An 18,121-nucleotide genomic window follows, 5' to 3' on the forward strand; every position below is an offset into this window, starting at 1 on the left:
CGCACCTACGCTCACAAGAAGGACCCTGCGACCTGGCCTCTCCAAGGATCACTGGTCCCTGAACCGCATGGGCAGCACACCCCACGACACGCGGCCGCGGGGCCTCAGCAGGCAGATCTGCGCCTGAATCACCGCGCCTGACACAGCCTCTCACAGCTCGGCCCTCGGCCCGTGTGCGCCAACTGGGACGCATCCCTGCGAGAACCACAGCATCTCTTGCACATCAGTACAGAAGAGGCTGGCGATGGTGTTTCAATGGGATGGACCGTTCAGTTGTGGTACAAGTTCATGGGCCACGATCGCTAGCACCTCCAACTGCAACATCAGCAAATGCAGATCAGACACCAGGGTCACGCCACCACCCTGGCTGTGCCCTCCGGTGACGGTCCCTGCTAAAGGTAACAAAGAAGACAGCACCGTTTATTTGGTGCCTCGTAGTTGTGACAGTAGATTCCCTTTGTGGGACGTGTCATTGGCCTCCAGTGACTGACCACATGGAGACCAGATGCTGTGAAAGCCACGCCACCACCCGTCCCCCCAGGGCCTGGCCACAGTTGCCACTGTCTGGTGACGATGAAGGTCAGGAAAAGCCATCGGCCTCCTTCAGGCTGGAGACCAAGATGGAGGCCCCACGTGGGCAAAGTGGGAAGATTCCCACCGCCCGTCACTGCCAAGAATGAAGTCACTCGGTGGCCGACTCCCAGCTCCTACGCTTTGTGCAGCCCAGGCTGCTCCTTAGCAACCCACGCCGACAATGGCGTTCCCAAGGAAACCAGAAAGCCCAGTTTATAACAGCGTGAAACAAAGCCGCTGCGAAGGCAACAGGAGACACAGAGGCAACTCCGCTCTCACCACGGCCCTGAATTCCTGCTGGGGAAGCGGTGTGAATACCTCGTTTTTAAACGCTGAAAGATAAAAACTCATTTTTTAAGTGTACCATATCACCCCCCGTCCTCTACACTTTTCTGAAAAAGAGTAGTAAATACATTTTTTGGATTCAAATGAGGAATAGCATCAGCATTTTTTTTTAAGAAAAGATGGTTCTCGAAGATGAAGCCTATTTCAGAATCATCTGCAGAGGGTGCACTCCTCCCAGGCCACAAGCAGAACCCTGTCGCCTTCTGCACCTGCCGGTCTCGTGCCCACTCGTTCTGAGACGCCGTCGCCGCGGCTCCGTGACAACGGGGTCTTCTCGTGCTGGCGGAAACAGGTGGGGCACGGACTGAGGGGGGACAGGAGCGAGGACGAGGCCGCCGAAACGCGGTATTACTTGTGAGCTTCACTGACTGTCCCGGGCATCGAGCCCGTGTCATCAGCCACCACCGGCCTTGTTAACGAACACCGAGCTCCCAAGCAATTCGACCAAGGCGAGAGAACGAACCATTTCTCTGAAAAACTCCTACGGTCCACCCCACAGGGCAGACCACCGCTCCCTCGCGGCTGAGGAAAGACTAGGGGAGCGATCTGCCCCCCTGAGCTTCGAGTCCTTGTCACAATGTGGGCAGATTTAGTAAAAACGCTTCACAGAGAGCAGCCGCCGCGCAGGGCGGGCGCTTCACAAGTGTCACTGCGGCCTTGTCGACACCCCTCCGACATCTCCTGTGTGTCTTCCCCTCACCGTGCTTCTCTTCTGAGTCCACGACCACTCTCTTTTCCCTAAGAGTACACAGAGTGAGTGGGAACCGTTGTGCGGGAAAACCAGGTATCTGACGAAGGGAAAACGGTGCTTCAAAACGCAGGTAAAGAAACGCCGCGGTTCCCGAGTCTACGAGGCAAACGCGGTTCCGCTTCCTGTGTCCCCGGCGCAGGCAGAACTCACGCGAGTGGTCGCGGCCACCTTCCCTGGGCGCCCCCGGCTCCCGGTGGAGCCCAGCCAGCTCCCCGAACCCGGGGTGGCTCCGGGCTGTGCACGAGCCCAGCCCCGGGCAGGACGTCATCGGCCGGCTTCCCGACGCGGCTCCAGTGGCGCTCGGGGGCTGCTTCCCTCTCCGCTCCCGTGCGCCACCCGGGTCCCTCTCCCGAGCAACCCCCCTCACACATTCTGTCAGAAGACACCTCTTCAACCCTGGCTCCCCCGGGCGGGATGTAAAAAGACCCCGTTCCTGCATCCACAGTGAAGCCGCGTCTCGTTCAGTGACTTGCCGAGGCCTTGGGACCTGGGCAGCGCCATTCCAGGGGCCACGCAAGGAGAAGGATCCAAGAAGAACAGAAGCTCACATGTCGAAGGGACTTGAGACATTTTGTACAACCAGCTCGTACACAGGGAGCTGCCGGGCCCTGTGGGCCGCCCCCCAGCTCGCCCAGCTTCTGCGCACCCACTCTCCTAACCACCGGGACGCCTGACCCACAGCGGAGCCAATGCCGGGCGTTCCGGCTGCCCCGTGCCCTGTACGTCATCGGAGTAACGCCTCCTTGTTAGTCCTGACTCTGCCCTCGGCTGCGACACACTCTCTCAGATGTCTGAAGGGGTCATCCTGTCCGGGAAAGAATGAGGGACCAGCGCCCAGACTCTTGTTCACATCTTCACAAGCAAATCTCACACTGGCCACTCCACCCCGTTCACCTTGCCTGCCTTGTGCACACGTCTTCCTATGGGGGCTGGAGAGGAGGGAAAATGGAAAGGAGGGGACGCAGGCAGAGGAGCAGAGGAAATACTGCCACTTGCTGACTGCTCTGCACCAGCACCTCTCCCAGGGCTGGGTGGTCGGCCAGCCAGGGAGGGCTCGCTGGGGTCTGCCTCATCTCACCGAGGGACGCACGCCCCCCGACTTGTCCACGGCGCTCTTCCAGCTTCACCCAACGCTTTGTCTCCTTCCTTTATCCCATGCTCTTTGGTCCCCGAATTGCAACATGTAAACATAATGATTTTCCAGCCGGAACAACCCAGGTCATCAACCCCTCTTAACGTAACTGAGAGTCCAGAATTCTCAGCACTCTACTTGCCCCCTGGGAGGCACACCGGCTTGCCAGCTTCCCCCTGGAACGGGTCACTGAGGCAGTTCGGGCGTCTGCTAAGAAGGTGTTGTTGCCAACCACCCTCTGGGAGCTGGGGAGGAGGCAGAGGAAGAGCCAGCCCTTGGCCTCAGGCAGCGAAAGGCCTATTAAAGCAAAACACAAGTAAACAGGAAACAAATAACACCAAGAGAATTGCTCCACTAAAGGCAGGAGCAAAGGGCGATGGAAGAGCATGAGGGCCCGAGGCGGCTGCAGCCACAGACCGGACACCAGAGGACGGCGGTGAACTGGCGACCCACCCCAGGCCACGCATCTCGCCGCACCTGTCCTGGTCTGCACCGGTGTCTACCTCAGCACAGCACACCGCCAGTTCCCTCTGCTGACACAGGTCAGGGTGTTTGTTCATGAATAAATGACGCCGAGATGCTGCCCCGGCTGGCACTTGTGTAGCCAATCTCGGGGACAGACATGGAGAGCCTGCGATGTCCCCAGCACTGATAGGAGTGTGCGAGCGCCGATGCATCCTTTTCCTGAGTCACGGTCACCGGTTTTCTCACTGCCCAGTACATTAGAAAGGTGAGTCCTAGGCCCTGAACATTTGAGTCCCTCTGCACCCCATGTCACAGTCCCAGCCCCCAGTGCAATGATGCTGGACGGAAGCCTTTGGGGTGTAACTGGGTCCAAAAGGGGCCATGAGGGTGGGGCCCAGTGCGGTTGGTGCCCTTACAGAAGAGACAGTAGAGGGGTCTCTGTCTCTCTCTGTCTCTCTCTCTCTCTGTCTCCACCAAGGCAGCGGTTTGCAATGTGGGAAGCAGGCCCTGACCAAACACCAAATCTTCTGGAACCTTGACCTTGGGCTTCCTAGCCTCCAAAAGTGCTCCCTGTGCCAGCCCCCGGTCAGCAGTGTTTGGTTCCAGCAGCTGCAACAAAGCACCGCCGATGTCTTCCTCCGACGCGCAGACCAGGGCAGGGCCCTAAAGGGCCTCACAGGACCAGGGCCTGGCTCGAAGCCCCTCCAAGCTGGTCATGACCAGAGGAGAGGATGTGACGGCCACGGGCAAAACAGGCTGACACAGCCACTCAAGCCTGAATCGCTGACGGGAGCCCCGAATGGGCAGGGAGTGTGTGTGAGCCCGCAGGCAGCACGCACACCTGAGGGGCAGGTGGCGGAGAGCAGCTGCTGACGCGGTTCAGGGAACGGAGCACTCGGGGCCCCACATCATCCAGAGCAATTCCCTTCACTGCCACGGCTTTAAACAGAGCCTCCCGGGCCCTGCAGGCTGCCCCTCCACGGCTGGACGTGCGCAGAAGGGAAAGTAGGCAGGAGGTCCTTTCTGGGGGTGGGGACGGGGGACTGGGTGGAGGGGGACGGCAGGGGGGTCAGGAGGTCACACGTCCCTTGCGGACGGCATCCAACCAACCGAACCCCACCGGCCAGGGCCAGAGAAATGTCGATTGCCGCAGCTGCGGTCGTGGTGGTTCTGCCGGCGCCCAGTAAGTACGTCGAGGTCACCGTGGCACCACACCTCCCACAGTGCACAGGGCCGTCACGTCCACAGAGAAAGGCCTGGAGCGAAATGTCAGGGACGCAGGGCCCAGAAACCTGCTCCAATCATTACGGACTTAAGTGTCTGCCCCGCCTCCACCACAAAACGAGCATCTCGGCCCATACGAAATGCAGTGTAACACTAGTCAAAAGTTTAAATGAAAGCAGCTTTAAGAGACAAAATACCGGAATTAAAAAATTATTAACATAATGAAGCTAAGAACTCAATCTGTCTCTAGTACATTTTTCCTCAAATTATTCCTGTTTGATGCCGTCTAATATCACAAATATCAGTTACACTAATAATGTGAACTTTGAAGATGCAAGCTGACCCCTGACTGCATATGAGACAACGTTTTGGCCAGATTATAAAAAGATCTAATGAAGCAGGAAAAAAATTCCAAGTCAGATTTTTCTTTGAAAGTCGGCGGAAGACTACTTACAAAGACCACCCACCCTTCAGAAGGACAGGGGCCAATGGGTGGCTTGAAAACGCAGCCCCTCATAGCTGTGACTTAAAAGCCGCGTGTAGAGAGAGTGGCCTTGCAGAGCAGGCCCTCACTTGACAGCAATGGCGTTTCTGAGAAGTGACACCGTTCTGGGTGTCTAACCCCAGTCTGGAAGAAAGCCCAGGGCCACCAGCAGTGTTCACCCACGTGCCACTAACACACACACACACACACACTCACACTCACACACAGGTCTCACAATTGTTACAAGGGATTGCAGGAAGCCATTCATACTGAAGGAGACAGAAATTGCAGAAACGAAGCAGAGGATCTGATGGACTCGGGTGTCTCACAGAGAAACGGTTTTCCTGTAACAGCCCACGAGCTGGAGTGAGGACCAGCTGCGCTCGCAGACCCCAGTGGCTGGGAGAGGACGCAGCCCCCACCACCAGCCAGCGCTGCCTGAGCCTCTGCGGAGGCTTGGAGGCTCGCGGAGAGGCCGGGGGCCTGCCCTGCTGCGTAACCTCCTCCGGCGTTGCTCTTTCGGCAATCACATGGTCACGTCACTTGTCACTTAAATTCCCAAAAACACAGTCCTTGGTCAGCACCCCCCTGAGCGAGCACAGTTCCCAAACCTCGCTGCAGTGGCAGTTGGCAGAAAGCACCAGAGTCACTAAAATATTTGCATTACAAAAGAGATCCATGCACTGGTTTAGACAAAAACCGGCGACCCTCACAGCCCACCTGGCACTTTCTCTTCCATCCCTGTCACCGGGCGCCCGGATCCCTCAAGGACAGAAGGCAGCACGAGCCACAGTGAGGGGAAGGGGCGGGTGCTCACCAGCCGGCTCCTGATGAGACGGACCTACGGTTCCGGGGAACGGGCTCCTCCAAGACAGTGGCTTCCTCACAAATCTCTGGGGCATAAGCATTTCTGGAGTCTCAGGGCAATCCCCCCACCGCCTGCTCCGTGTTAACCAATGTCCCACATATTCCAAATCGGAATTTCCAGGTCCTCCCAGAAGGCAGTTCGGAGTGAACAAACCACTCCTCGTGGGTCACGAGGGCGCCTCGCGTTTAAGGAGGACGACGCCCGGCTGTCCTAACAGATCAAGAAGGCGGCCTCTGGCCCTAAATGCCCCTGGTCGGAGCCTCCACGTCCTTGGTCAGTGGCTTCAAAGAGCGAGGAAATCAGGAAGTTCTCGAAAATACACCGCAACTTCCCAGTTTGCTGACTGACCCGTGGACACAAGTCTCTGCGACTTCTCTTCCATTCTGTGATTAAATATTCCATTGGGTCCCTTGTCAGCTCCACTCCGGGCCCCGCGTCTGGCAGATTGGAACGTGCGGCAGCCACCATCCAGGTGACAACAGTGAAAATTTAAATGGCTGTGATAAAACGTCCAAGGCCTATGCCGCCCCTTAATGCCCACACAACCTTCGAAACACGGGTACTCACTACAGACCAAACGCTTCTCGACAAGGTCGGACGTGCAACAGAGTCTAAGAAACACACGGCTGTACTCCTCACACCCCGGCCAACCTGCAACACGTTCCAAGTGCACGGTCCCCAGCCCTCCGCCGGAGACGATGCTTCCGTGAGCTTCCTCGTTCACTCTTTTTAATTCCACAAGTACCACCTACGGATCCACCGTGTGCCGGTCTTCCAAGGTGCGGGAGCGGGGGCTTGCTTCTCACTGGCGCTCTGGGCGCCCCACCCAGCCCGGGTCTGTGGGCTGTGCGTGTCCTGTCCAAGTGCTCGGGTGCATTTCCCCCGGATTTCTCCAAGTTGTGTGGCTGCTATTTTCATAACTAATCAGAATGTGCTAGAAAAGCAGGGAGAAGGGCCGAATTGGGATTTTCCTTTCTCGACAAATACCACGCGATCTCACCTATAAGAGGAACCTACTCAATAAAACAAACAAGCAAGCAAAATGGAACCAGAGACACAGAAATAAAGATCAGACTGTCAGGGACTGGGGGGGGTGGGGGCGGGGGAATGAGGAAAGAGGTGGAAGGGGCAAGTCGAGGAACATGTACACAGGACCCGCGGACAAGGTCAACGGGGTCGGGGGGAGGACTGAATGTGGGGGTGGATGGAGCACAGGAGAGTAATGGGGGGGTGGGGACAACCGTAATGGAACAATTAAAAAAATTTTTAAAGACTTTCCTTTCTCAAACAATTGCTTTTATCGAGAAGAGGAAAACTAAACTGAACTGTCTCTTGGCATTAACCATAGAGGAGGCAGAGAGAGACTTAGGGTTAGACTGCGAGAGAGGAAAACATCAGGTAATTCCTGAGGCACTCGAAAACCTACGCAGGAGGGGCAGAGAACACCCGCAAGGGAGTTTTCCCTGGCAGAACGATGAGGACGTAAAAACAGTCCACTCGAGGGTGGCCAGACAGCAGCTGGACTCATCTTCTTCCCTTCCCTTCGCTGCCAGACAGTGGGTGATTCGTGGCTTCACAGACCAGACGCCAAGGGGCCACAGTTGGGTGCTTGGTTTTCGAATGACCGATAAACACCAGTGGGTCCTTGCAGAGTCCCGTGTTGCAGAAATCTTTCAAACCTCCTCGTGCCCAGTCTTCTGGAGGAAACAGCAGCAGAGCAGGCGAGAACAAATGGGAAGATCTGGAAGCCGTCTTAGTCACTCAGGACCACACAGCAGTGAAGGACGAAGGCCAGCAGGGCCGTGAGAGCCCCGCTCTGGAAACGGTCACCCCCATTTCAGGACTCGCCCCGCAGAGCTGGGCTTTCTGCGGCATGAACCACACCGGGAAGGCTACAACCAGCCCGTCCCCGTCAGAAAGACTGCCTGTGAGGGACCAGCCGGTCAGGGAAGGAAGATGAGAACTCGACAGGGTGTCCAACCCGATGGGAGAGCAACAAGCCGATGCAAACTGCCTTCATCCCTGTCGGTCCTACGGCATCGGTGTGGGTTTTACAAACTACTCCTGGGGCGAAGAGACCACATTCCCATCAAAATTCACTACCGTTCGGTTTTTTTAAGCCATGTGATTATATAACCCAAGATGTGTCTTTGAAAACAAAACTACCTACAGATTTTCTCTGTTGAGAAAAATGTCTTATTATCACCTATTGCCAAAGATAAATGATCAGTAATGGGTGTTTTAAGTACCCGCTTCGATATGAACTTGGATACGATCGATCCACCTGAGGACTCCCGAAGTGGTGTTCTCACCAGTATCTTTAACTCTGATGACACGATGAGTGTAACGAGTCACGAGCTGTTCCTACATTCTCACTTCTGTGCCGGACTTCGAGTCTGTGACTGGTTTACGTCGCCCACTACGAGCTCACACGGCCGACTTTTGCCGTGCAGCTCTCGGGGGTCCGACCGTATTTTCTCTTTAATGTGATTCCCGTAAGTACCGGGATCACCTAGATGGGCTGTAAAAACACCGGCATGGCCGCCATCGCTTCATCTTCTGCTGCTTTTTAATTTCCTGTATTTCACCGGGGGTTCGTGATGAACATACATGTAACGACAGAGGGCTGAGAGTGAAACCCGTGCACAGCTGTGCAACAGTGACACCCTCCCGAGTGACAAGCCCCCGGAGGACCCGGCCACGGGAACCCTCCCGCAGCCGCCACACGCTGCTACTTGACACGCCCTCGGCGGCTCCAAAGCTGATTCCTGTGTGAGGGGAAGGTTTTTAAGCAACGATGACACTTGCAGTTTTTAAGTGACATTGAAACAAATGCCATTGCCAGAACGCACCCCTGGGTCCCCAGGGGGACGCGAGCCATCAGCTGGGAAAGGTGTTCCCAGTTGGGAAGCACAGGGCCAGGGACACAGTGCCCCGGACAGCAGCCACCGTGGAAGAAAAACCCATGGAAAGGCGGGACCATGCTTCCCTACGAGGAAAAGGACCCACGAGGAGAAAACTAAACCCCCTCCCACAAACACAGGTGGCTCAGTTTCTTGGAGTGTTGTGCCAGGGACCAAGAAAGGCTGCAGGTTCGATGCCCAGTCAGGGTGCCCACGGGAGGCAGGCGATTGATGTTTCTCTCTCTCTCTCCACCCCTTCCCCGCTCTCTAAAATCAATAAGCACACCCTCGGTTGAAGATTACAAAATAAAATGCTGATTTTTATCCTATCAGCTGTCATAGTATTCCAAGTAGACAAAAAGAAGTACCGGAGGGACCTGTCTTTGGGGTACGCCTGGCCCTGGAACTCTGCGGTTCTACTTACCAGAATCTGAGCCACAAGCTAAAACCGATACATGTCATTTAATAAACGTTAAGCATCTGGTAAGTGTAGCCAGGAATACGGCAGGCAGTCGTGAAATGAAGCAGAACCTCAGCTGAGCAGGTTTTGCAGACGGAAAGTCAGGCGGAATCAGGAGTAGCATCAGCTCAGGGAACCATTCACTCATCTGAAATGTACATTATGATTTTCCCAATGTCGTCTTTGTGTCTTCAAATGTCTTTAAAGTATTTTCAGTACTTCAACATTTTAAAACGTAACATAGATATCTAATAAACTCCGCTGCAAAAGAACACAGAAGTCGACAAAGTATGGTCTTCTTTCTCCACAAGGTTTCGGTCTTACACATGCGCACAGACTGGTTTAACACAAACCAGGGACACAGACTCAGAAGGAGGACTGCCTGGTGCATCGTCCCTCAGGGAGAGACTCCCAGGGTAGTTAGACTTTTACTGACCGAAAAGGCCTCAGTTACCTGGTTTTTATGGATAAAACTAGACTTACATTATCAGACACCACTTGAAATATGTCTACAGTTTTTTTTTTTTCCAGGAGAGTTCTTAACGGAGTGGGTAAATTCTGGCATACTTTTAACGTCCAGTAACTGACTGCATGGAACATCTCAAGGGTGGCGCCCCAGCCTCAGAGCGCCCAGGAGAAGTCCTGAGGGCGAATGACCAGACAGGAAGGCCCAGGGGCAGCAAGCAACAGGGAGAGAGGAGCCGGCTTCATAAGTTCAAGACATTTCCTGAATGAAGGAACCTAGCATCTCATGAAAACGCAAGCAAGAAGCCAAGTTGTGTGCACAGTAGGGTCTCAATTTTTTTAAGGAAAAAAAGCAAAGGAAAGAAGCCAAAATATTAGCAAGAGCCATCTTGTCAATGAGACTGTGAGTCATTTTAATTTATCTCACCATCTCCTCCTTTGCTTCACAATTCTTCACAACAATCGTATATGCATCTGACAAGGGAAAAAGCCAATGGAATCCTGCAACCCCCATCTGTCCTTTTCCTTCTAGGGAGGGCTGTTTACAACAGAGTTCAGATTTCAAACTGGATTTCTTAAGTTCCATTTCATCTCGGAACCGTTCTCTTTCGTTTAATTTAGTTTCAAGGTTGTAAACGACTCGGAAAAGTCTGCGGCGGCGTCTTGTTCTCCAGCGGCGCAGGACCGGCCACCACGGGTGTGCGTCCCTGTGGCCCCTGAGCCAGATGCCACCCCCGTGTCTCTCGCCGGCCTGTCCCCGATTCCCACGTTCACAGAGCATGTCCACCGGCTCTTCCCCTGACTCACTGGGTTTAGAGCAAGTCTCCTGACTCAGAGGGCGAACACGGTCCTTCTACAGAGAAAACAGTCTAAAATGTGACTTTTGTCTGTTTGTCCTTTCGTTCTGTTACCCCGGGAGCCCGAGCTGAGAAAGGAAGCACCAGGATGAGACCCTGACAGTGGAAAGGCCCAGGGCAACGGACCGACCCCTAAAGGGCAGGACAGGGAAGCTCGGTGCTGAAGGCGTTGCCATGGCAATCTGGTCTCATCACTGAGTCGTCCGATCACTTAGGGGACAGCCATTTCCAGGTCGGGCCCTAGAGACGCAGCGACAAAACCGGGCACCGTCCCTGGCCTCTCCCTAGGGCTCCGGATGGGAGAGACAGGCCTGGCACCAGCCGCAAGGACGGAGGGGCCACCTGCAGCAGACCCCAGGCAGAGCCCCCGGAACGGGAGCTGCCGGTCCCACGGGAACTGGGGGGTCTGGGAGCGGGCCGTAGATGCGGCCGCCCTGAAGCTGAATCTGGGGATGAGAGGATTTTGGCTTTGCGGAGCTGTGGCAATGACTTCATGAGACGTGTGGGCTCGTCACGTGGATTGTTTCATTAAACCCCGGTGACAATTCATTAAGCAGCTGTGATCATTATTATCCCCACTATACAGATGAGAACACCGAGGAGGAGCCAGGAATTAACCCTTCCAATGGGAGAGCAGACTCCGCTGGGGCCAGGGGTAGAGGGCAGTTTCGAGCTCAGTCTATCAGTCTTACGTCTATGCTTGAAACTAGTCTGTCAAAACCAGTGTTTTTCCTCTGTATTACGCTATGCATACATTTCTCCTTAAATTACAGCATCTCTAAGCCAATTTCCTTGTTACGAGTAAATCCAACGGCTGGAATTTTTGAACGGCAGGAATCACTTAAGTGGGGGGCTGACTTCATTCTCCTGAATGAGAAACTCGAGCCAGCTCCAGTTTTCAGACTGAAATCTGAGCACAGGCCCAGCTGACTTTCAAGTTCAAGTTCTTGGGTCTCTGTGATGTGATCTGTTAGCACGGCCGGCTGTTAACTGAAAGGTTCATGGTTCTTACAAAGGACAAACCAAGGGATGCCTGTCCTAGTCTTCAAGTTCAAGTTCTTCCCATCATTCCAACGTGCTCCCTGAGGGCAGGCAAGGCTCACGGGCTAAACTGGGGCTCTCAGCCTCCGCAGAAGCAGGAATCTCCCCCCGAGGACAACCCCACAGCCCACAGTCTCACCATCAAGTGGCCAAGCGGCCCTCAGCACGCCCGAGGGGCACACATCTCCAGTTGTGGGTGGGGCACTACAGAACCCGCCTTCAGTAAACTGGAACTCAATTCTCAGAAAACTGACTCTTGCTGAAACAAATGTGAGCCCTAAAATACAGTGTCACTGCAGGTGCCCACAACCAATGACACTGTCAGACAAGCTCAGAGTAGGAGAAAAGGACGAATGCTCCCCAACTGGGGGGAATTAATATCTACGTAAGGACGGGTGTTGCTTGTAAGTCCTGAAAAGCAACCGAAGGTAGGTGACCGAAATCAGCATGTCCTGTTCTGGGCACATTCACTCCCTAAGTCAAGGGTGCTGAACTCCTTTCCACCGGGGCCACATCAGCCTCACGGTGGCCTTCGAAGGGCCCAATGTAACTTTAGGACTGTGTAGCTGTAACTACCCCTTAACTAGGGGCAAGGAGATCAGTGCTGCCCCAGGGGAGAAACAAGGTGCGGGGCAGATAAACGAGGTGGAGGCCGGATTCTGCCCCTGGCCTTGTGCCTGCCACCTGTGCCCTAAGTGACACATCCTAATGACTCTAAGCTCCTTTTCTCTGAAAACAGCTAAGATTTCCCATCAACTCAGAGCACTACCCAACTCACCAGGCTGGTTTGAGATACGCTCTGAGCTTCTGCAGGAAACTCTAATTTCACATTTGAAAATGCAAGCTAACTTATTTGTATCCACTGTTTTTTTCTTACATCAGTCACAAACAAAACTAAGAGGTGTCAACATTCACTTTCACGACATAGATAACACACCAAATCCTAACAGTAAAAACCGTCTGCCAAGATTAAAGGGTTAAAACGTGCTTCAAGAAGTTAATTAGAACTGTGGCTGTTTCACTTTTAAAATAGCCACCGTGACCAGCAGCTACTGAAAAATCTCCTTTTCCAGTCCAACCCAATCCTGTCCCATCCTGAACTCCTTTTCTCTTGGAAACCTTCACATTTTCTGGGCCCATTCATTGCTAAGGTCAGATGGAGCAGGAATATGTGTAACTTTCTCACTTGTAAGGGGAACTCTCTAAACTCAGGCGTGAACCGAATCACTCTTACTTCACGTTAGAATTACATATTTAAAGCCAAAGACCATCTTGTGACACGTGCTGACAGATTCCTGTCGACCACCCCAACGACTGCCTGGCCCCCAAGAAGCTCGTACACTAGCTACCGAAACTAAATGACTCCAGTTATGATGGCTCATTTGCCAGGCACCTTTGCGCGTTATGTTTATAACACAGAAAGGGATGCAATGTTGCAAACCGACAGTGAGGACACAGTAACTAACTCATTTGCTGACAGCTGCCCGGGCTCCCTCAGTCCGGCAGCCACGTGGTCCTGGTCTGAACGCTTGTGAGTCCAGAAACCCCTGTGTTGAATCATGCCCCCCAAGGTGGCTGCCTTAGGAGGCCAGGCCTGCGGGGGGTGATCAGGCCTCGAGGGTGAAGCCCTCGTGAAAGGGATTCGTGCCCATTTGGAAAGGCCCCTGGACTCCCCAGCTTCTCCGGCTGCAAAAACTGGCCAGGAAGGGGGCTGTCACCAGGCCAGAGCCGCCGGCACCTTGGTGCTGGCCCCTCAACCCTCTGAAACCGTGAGAAATAAATTTCTGTTGCGGGGCTTGTTACCGCCACCCGAACGGACGGAGGTGGCCGCCAGAACACCCGTTCTCACAGTTCAGCCCCTCGATCAGTTCACGCCGCCTCGGCTTCCACCACGGGGGTCCCCGTGTTTTCCGTATGAGAACGACCACAGACTGCCTGCCTGCTCACCCTCCGGTGGGAGCAGAGACAGAACACGACTGGTGTGAACGCACCGTCCCTGAGAGAGTGGTCCCTGGGCTGCATTTTGCACAAGGCTCCCTGTGGATGGGTGAGCAGGATGGGAGTGTGCGTGTTTTCCGCTTAAAGAGCCACCTAGTGTATGGACGTCGTTGCGCCATTTCGAGGCTATTTTGAACGACTGCTCTACTCCAGTGGGGGAGGGGGTCACCGGGAAGCATCTTCCTGCGATCCCCGCAGAGTGACCTGCCCGCTCCGGCGCCGGCTCTGCCAGGACTCGCTGCGGCTCTGCCTCTACTCGAGGATTCAGGAATCGCCGGATTTACGGGACTCAGCAGCCCAAGACAGCCGGCCTAGCCACTCCCAGAAAAGGCGTCAGGAGCTGTGCAAGCATGTTTCTGCAGCACGCCCTCGACCTTGGGGGCTTGTTTTCCTCACTTAAAAAGGCGGTCGCACTCCAGGGACCTCTGGGAGTGGCTGCGGGCAGGGTGAGTGAGTGACCCCCCGAAAACCCCACCATCTGCAGCCTGGACAGAGGGGGGAGACTCTCACACCCCACACACGCCTCTCAGCTGGGGAGATGGAGTCGGGTCCAGACTTCACCTGGAGAATGACCTCCATCCAGCGTGGGGGCCCCACCATCAAGGCCAGAACAGTGACACAACCCTGACATTAAGGCACAGCAGGTATTTCTTCACGTTCCCCCCCCCCCGCCCAGCCAGGGCAGAAAAGTGCCTGACCACCTGGTGAGCAGAGCACACCCCACCCCACCCAAGGGTGTGAGGACGGGGCAAGGGGGCGGCAACCTTTCTGTGACGCTCCAATGGCCTGAATAAAAAATGGAGATGAAATAACTAGAAAGGGTTTGCTCGGGAACAGGCCGCTCAGGAGCCTCCGGGGTCGTGTGCGGAAACCGCAGCTGCCTGCAAAATGCGTCTAAGGGGCGCAGCCCTCCCCCGGGTGGGCGCTCGTCTCGGCCAAAAGACCCGAGACCCTCAGAACCCCGCTGCGCAAGGGACTCCGGGTTAGGGCTTAAAGCCAACCCCAAAGGCCAAGGAGCAAGGAGGCTGTGCAGAGCAGGGACGTGAGAGAGAGTGGCATGTGACCTGGCCCTTGGGTGACACCTCCGAGGAACAGGTGGCAGCAGGCAGGGCTGTCACAGTGCCATCTTCGGGACCCCCGCGTCCCCAGTTCCCATCCTGTGGGTACATCTCGGCCACAGGATGCACGAGCGATCTGAAAAGCCGGCACCCCTTCCCCTCTGCTCATCCCTCGGAGCTCTAGAGCTGCTAATGCTTTCAAACAACTTTGCACCCTCAACCCCACCCCCCAAATCCACCTCTGATCACTTTATCGGGCCCTGTGTTCCCCCTGTCCCTTGTCTAGTTGATGCAAGGACTCAGTTACGCTGTTAAAAAGAGAAAGAGGCGGACCGAGCAACCTCGGGGGACGTCCCAGCACAGCCCGTGGACCCTGTGCCGCCGGCCCCTCTCCCAGGGCCTCTCGTGACCAGCCGGGAGGCGTGGGGGACAGCGGCGGGGTGTCCGAGGAGGGTCATCGGGCCCTGGCACCTGCAAGGCTGTGCGGGGACGCTAACAAACCACTCACGGGGCGATTTCTCTTCTGAACAGAAACGGCTCCGAAGACCCGCGGGGCCGAGGAGGAAGTGTCTCCGTTCCCCCCGGGAAGCCATCCTGGCGTCTTCTACGCTCCTTCCCCTCTTGATCCTCCGCAGCCTTTCCCTGCCCTCTCTCGGGAGAGAGCTGCTGCCGCCGCCGCCACGGAGCAGACGCCGACCTGGCCACGCCCGCGGGAGAACGCCACGCGGCAGGAACCTTCCGGGTGACAGTGTGTGGACACATCACTCGCTGGAAAAGGCTCAGTGTGTGCAGGTCTGTTCGGTGTTTTAATAAAATCTGCGGTCCTTTGGGGGTTACAAGCACAGGCTCTGGAGGGAGACGGGTTCAAGTCCAAGTCTGCGAGGTCTCAGACGTGCTAGTCTTGTTTTCAACAAATTCGGTGCCTCCGCGCCCCATTCTGCCCCACGGGGGCAACAATCGAGCTGATACGATGATTGAACGTGCTAATGCACCGGAAGCATTTACACGCCCACGCTAAAGCTCTCGCGTTACTATATAGTTCAAACTTCCTTCCACCTGTGTTCTTACAGTTCCCCCTCTTACACACTCTGTGAAATGGGCGGTCGTTTTACCCACGTTTTGCTGGGGAGGGTAATGAGGTCCCCGTGAGCAACATGCTAAAAACATAAATAGTCTGTGGCTGAGTCAAAGATGCGAATCCCCGCCCTCTGACGTTATTAAACCTTGAAGTTGGTTTTTTTAAACCATCGCACTAACTAGCCCACAGCAAAACCAGCCACAATCTAATACAAACACTTGGTAAATTCCTAAAAGGAAGAAAACGACCGAGAATATTTCAGGGCCTATTCTAGGAACTCGCCCTTAGACCAAGCGAAGGACCAGTCCGCCCCGGAGTTTACTCACACAATTAGAGTTGATGTTCTGTTCGGCCTGTGGCAGTTTGGAACCCCCGGACACCCTGGAGCCAGTGGTGAGGAAGAAGGCTCATCCATAGGTGTCCTGTGTCGTAAATCGCACTATTACGAATACAGATCAACCCCCATGGGGAGAACTCGCCACACAAAGGGGTGGGACTGCAAGACGGCTGGGCTGCTCCTGGCAGGCGGTGCTCCAGGGGCGGCCCGCCCACGCCCCTGCTGCTGTCACTCACAGCCCGGCGGTGGACTTTTGGTCACTGATATGTTGGTGACACTTGGGCTATTACCCTCTTAGACCCGGAAAACTCGGGTTCATCCCTCAGAACCCTCATCCATGGGCTACTTGGGGGGAGTTTCATGAGACAAGTGGCGGATGGAGGGGGTACATGACTGGCAGACACTCCTTCCTCCCTAAGGTGTTTGTAACGCAGGGCGCTGGCTGGGTCTCCGGGGGAAGCACACTTCCGCAACCAACACACCTTCTAGGATTTGCATGCACTTCTAATTCACTGCTTCAGTGTGTTCGCCATCAGGAACTTCTGGTTTTCTGCTCACTAAGATCGACCTCTGAATGCACGAATCTAGTTCTGATTTTTGATAGGTATGCCCCATACAAATCATTCATGCTATCCCTTAAAACAACTTTTCAAAGGCATTTGCGCTGGTCCACACGACAAACTAAATCTCAAGCAAAGGCGCTGTGCTAGACATGATAATCCCGAACGAGAAGGGGCCAGAAAACCCTCCCGGTCCAGCCCATCGCGCTGCACACACTCGAGGGCGTCTTTCCGCCCGGCGCCAAATTGGGGCTGTCAAACCCCCCAAAGTCCCCCGAGACCACCGTCCAGGTCACCCGAGCAGCACGTATGAAGGTGTCCGCTCACCCACGCCAACCACTGTCTACATTCCCTCCCTGAAGAACCCCCTTTCGTTTGAATGCCAAAGTTATGTCTTCGAAACAAGATGGATAATGTTCTAGAAATAGGCCACGCCCATGGAAGAAGCGCTGTATCCTTCCACTATGGACTTAAAGCCTATAAAATTTAGACAAATCTTACCGTGGCCATCACCAAGAGAGTAAACTCTGTAAACTACTGTTTGGGCCAAAGAAAGGAGGGGGCTTTTCCTCTGCCAGAGCGTCCATCTCAGCCACACTGGAGGCTACAAGACTCTCGTGACCTTATGACACTGTGGGAATCAGACAGCTCAGGGGCACCATCAGGTTGCCGATCAGTAGCTGAGAACAGAGATCTCTGAGTAATCCTTTAAGCGGCCCGATGGGCACACTTACTGTATTCTATGTGTTTGTTGACGGAATGACCCGACTCTCTCACCGCCCGTAAACGGGTATGTCAGATCTCCACCACCTGCCACAGAAATCCCCGCGACCCCACCCCGCCCCTGATCTCGCCTCCAAGGCCACAGTCCGGCAGCCCAGGGCGCCCCTCACCTGCTTCCCGTCCAGGGTGTAGAGGCGCTTCACCACTCCGGAGTCCAGCTTGATGGCGTCAGTGATGTCCGTGAGCACCTGCTCAAAGGAGTGGGCGGTCTTCTTGTTCAGCAGGATCCGGACCGCCTTCCTCGGCTTCACCCCGCTTCTGATGATGGTGACCAGCTTGGGCCGGATGAAATCCTTGTTCTCCCGCACCTCCGACGGGCTGCCTTTGGCCGTGGCCAGGGACGACACGGGCCGGGCCGCGGAGGTGGTCTTGACGTTCACCGACCAGTTGGGGTTCACGTTCTTGGTGTACTCCAGTTTCTTGAAGGGCTCTATGGACCCACACACATAGCTCTCTCCTGCAGAGAGGACAAATGGCAATTTACCCAAAGGTAAACTCACTCCTTATTTCCCAGACTTTTTTTTCTTTCCTACTTTGGGGCAGAGCGAGGGGTGACTTTTGAAACCAGGAAGTGTGATTAATCACTAGTGAAAAAGAAAGATTTTCAGCTTCTGATAGGGCTCTGTCAGTAACAGACTGATATCCCGGGAGGGGAAAAATAATCATCCTTCCTCCCTTTCTTCACCTTCAGACGGGTGAGGGCAATGCCACTGTTCAGTGAGCCCCAGAAGGGCATAGA

The 18,121-nt window shown here is 54.9% G+C and overlaps 1 protein-coding gene across 3 annotated transcripts in view; it reads right to left on the reverse strand.

Moving 5' to 3' along the window:
• Nucleotides 1-18,121, reverse strand: part of DCLK1 (doublecortin like kinase 1) — a 232,655-nt gene that overhangs the window by 200,795 nt on the left and 13,739 nt on the right. For all 3 annotated transcript variants that reach the window (XM_053665597.1, XM_053665599.1, XM_037138748.2), the window contains exon 3: nt 17,493-17,839. In XM_053665597.1, coding sequence (XP_053521572.1) covers nt 17,493-17,839 — 347 coding nt within the window. The remainder of the gene's footprint in view (nt 1-17,492; nt 17,840-18,121) is intronic.

The sequence above is a fragment of the Artibeus jamaicensis genome, unplaced genomic scaffold (genome assembly GCF_021234435.1).
Source record: "Artibeus jamaicensis isolate MK-2021 breed Jamaican fruit bat unplaced genomic scaffold, CSHL_Jam_final contig_415, whole genome shotgun sequence".
NCBI lineage: Eukaryota > Metazoa > Chordata > Mammalia > Chiroptera > Phyllostomidae > Artibeus > Artibeus jamaicensis.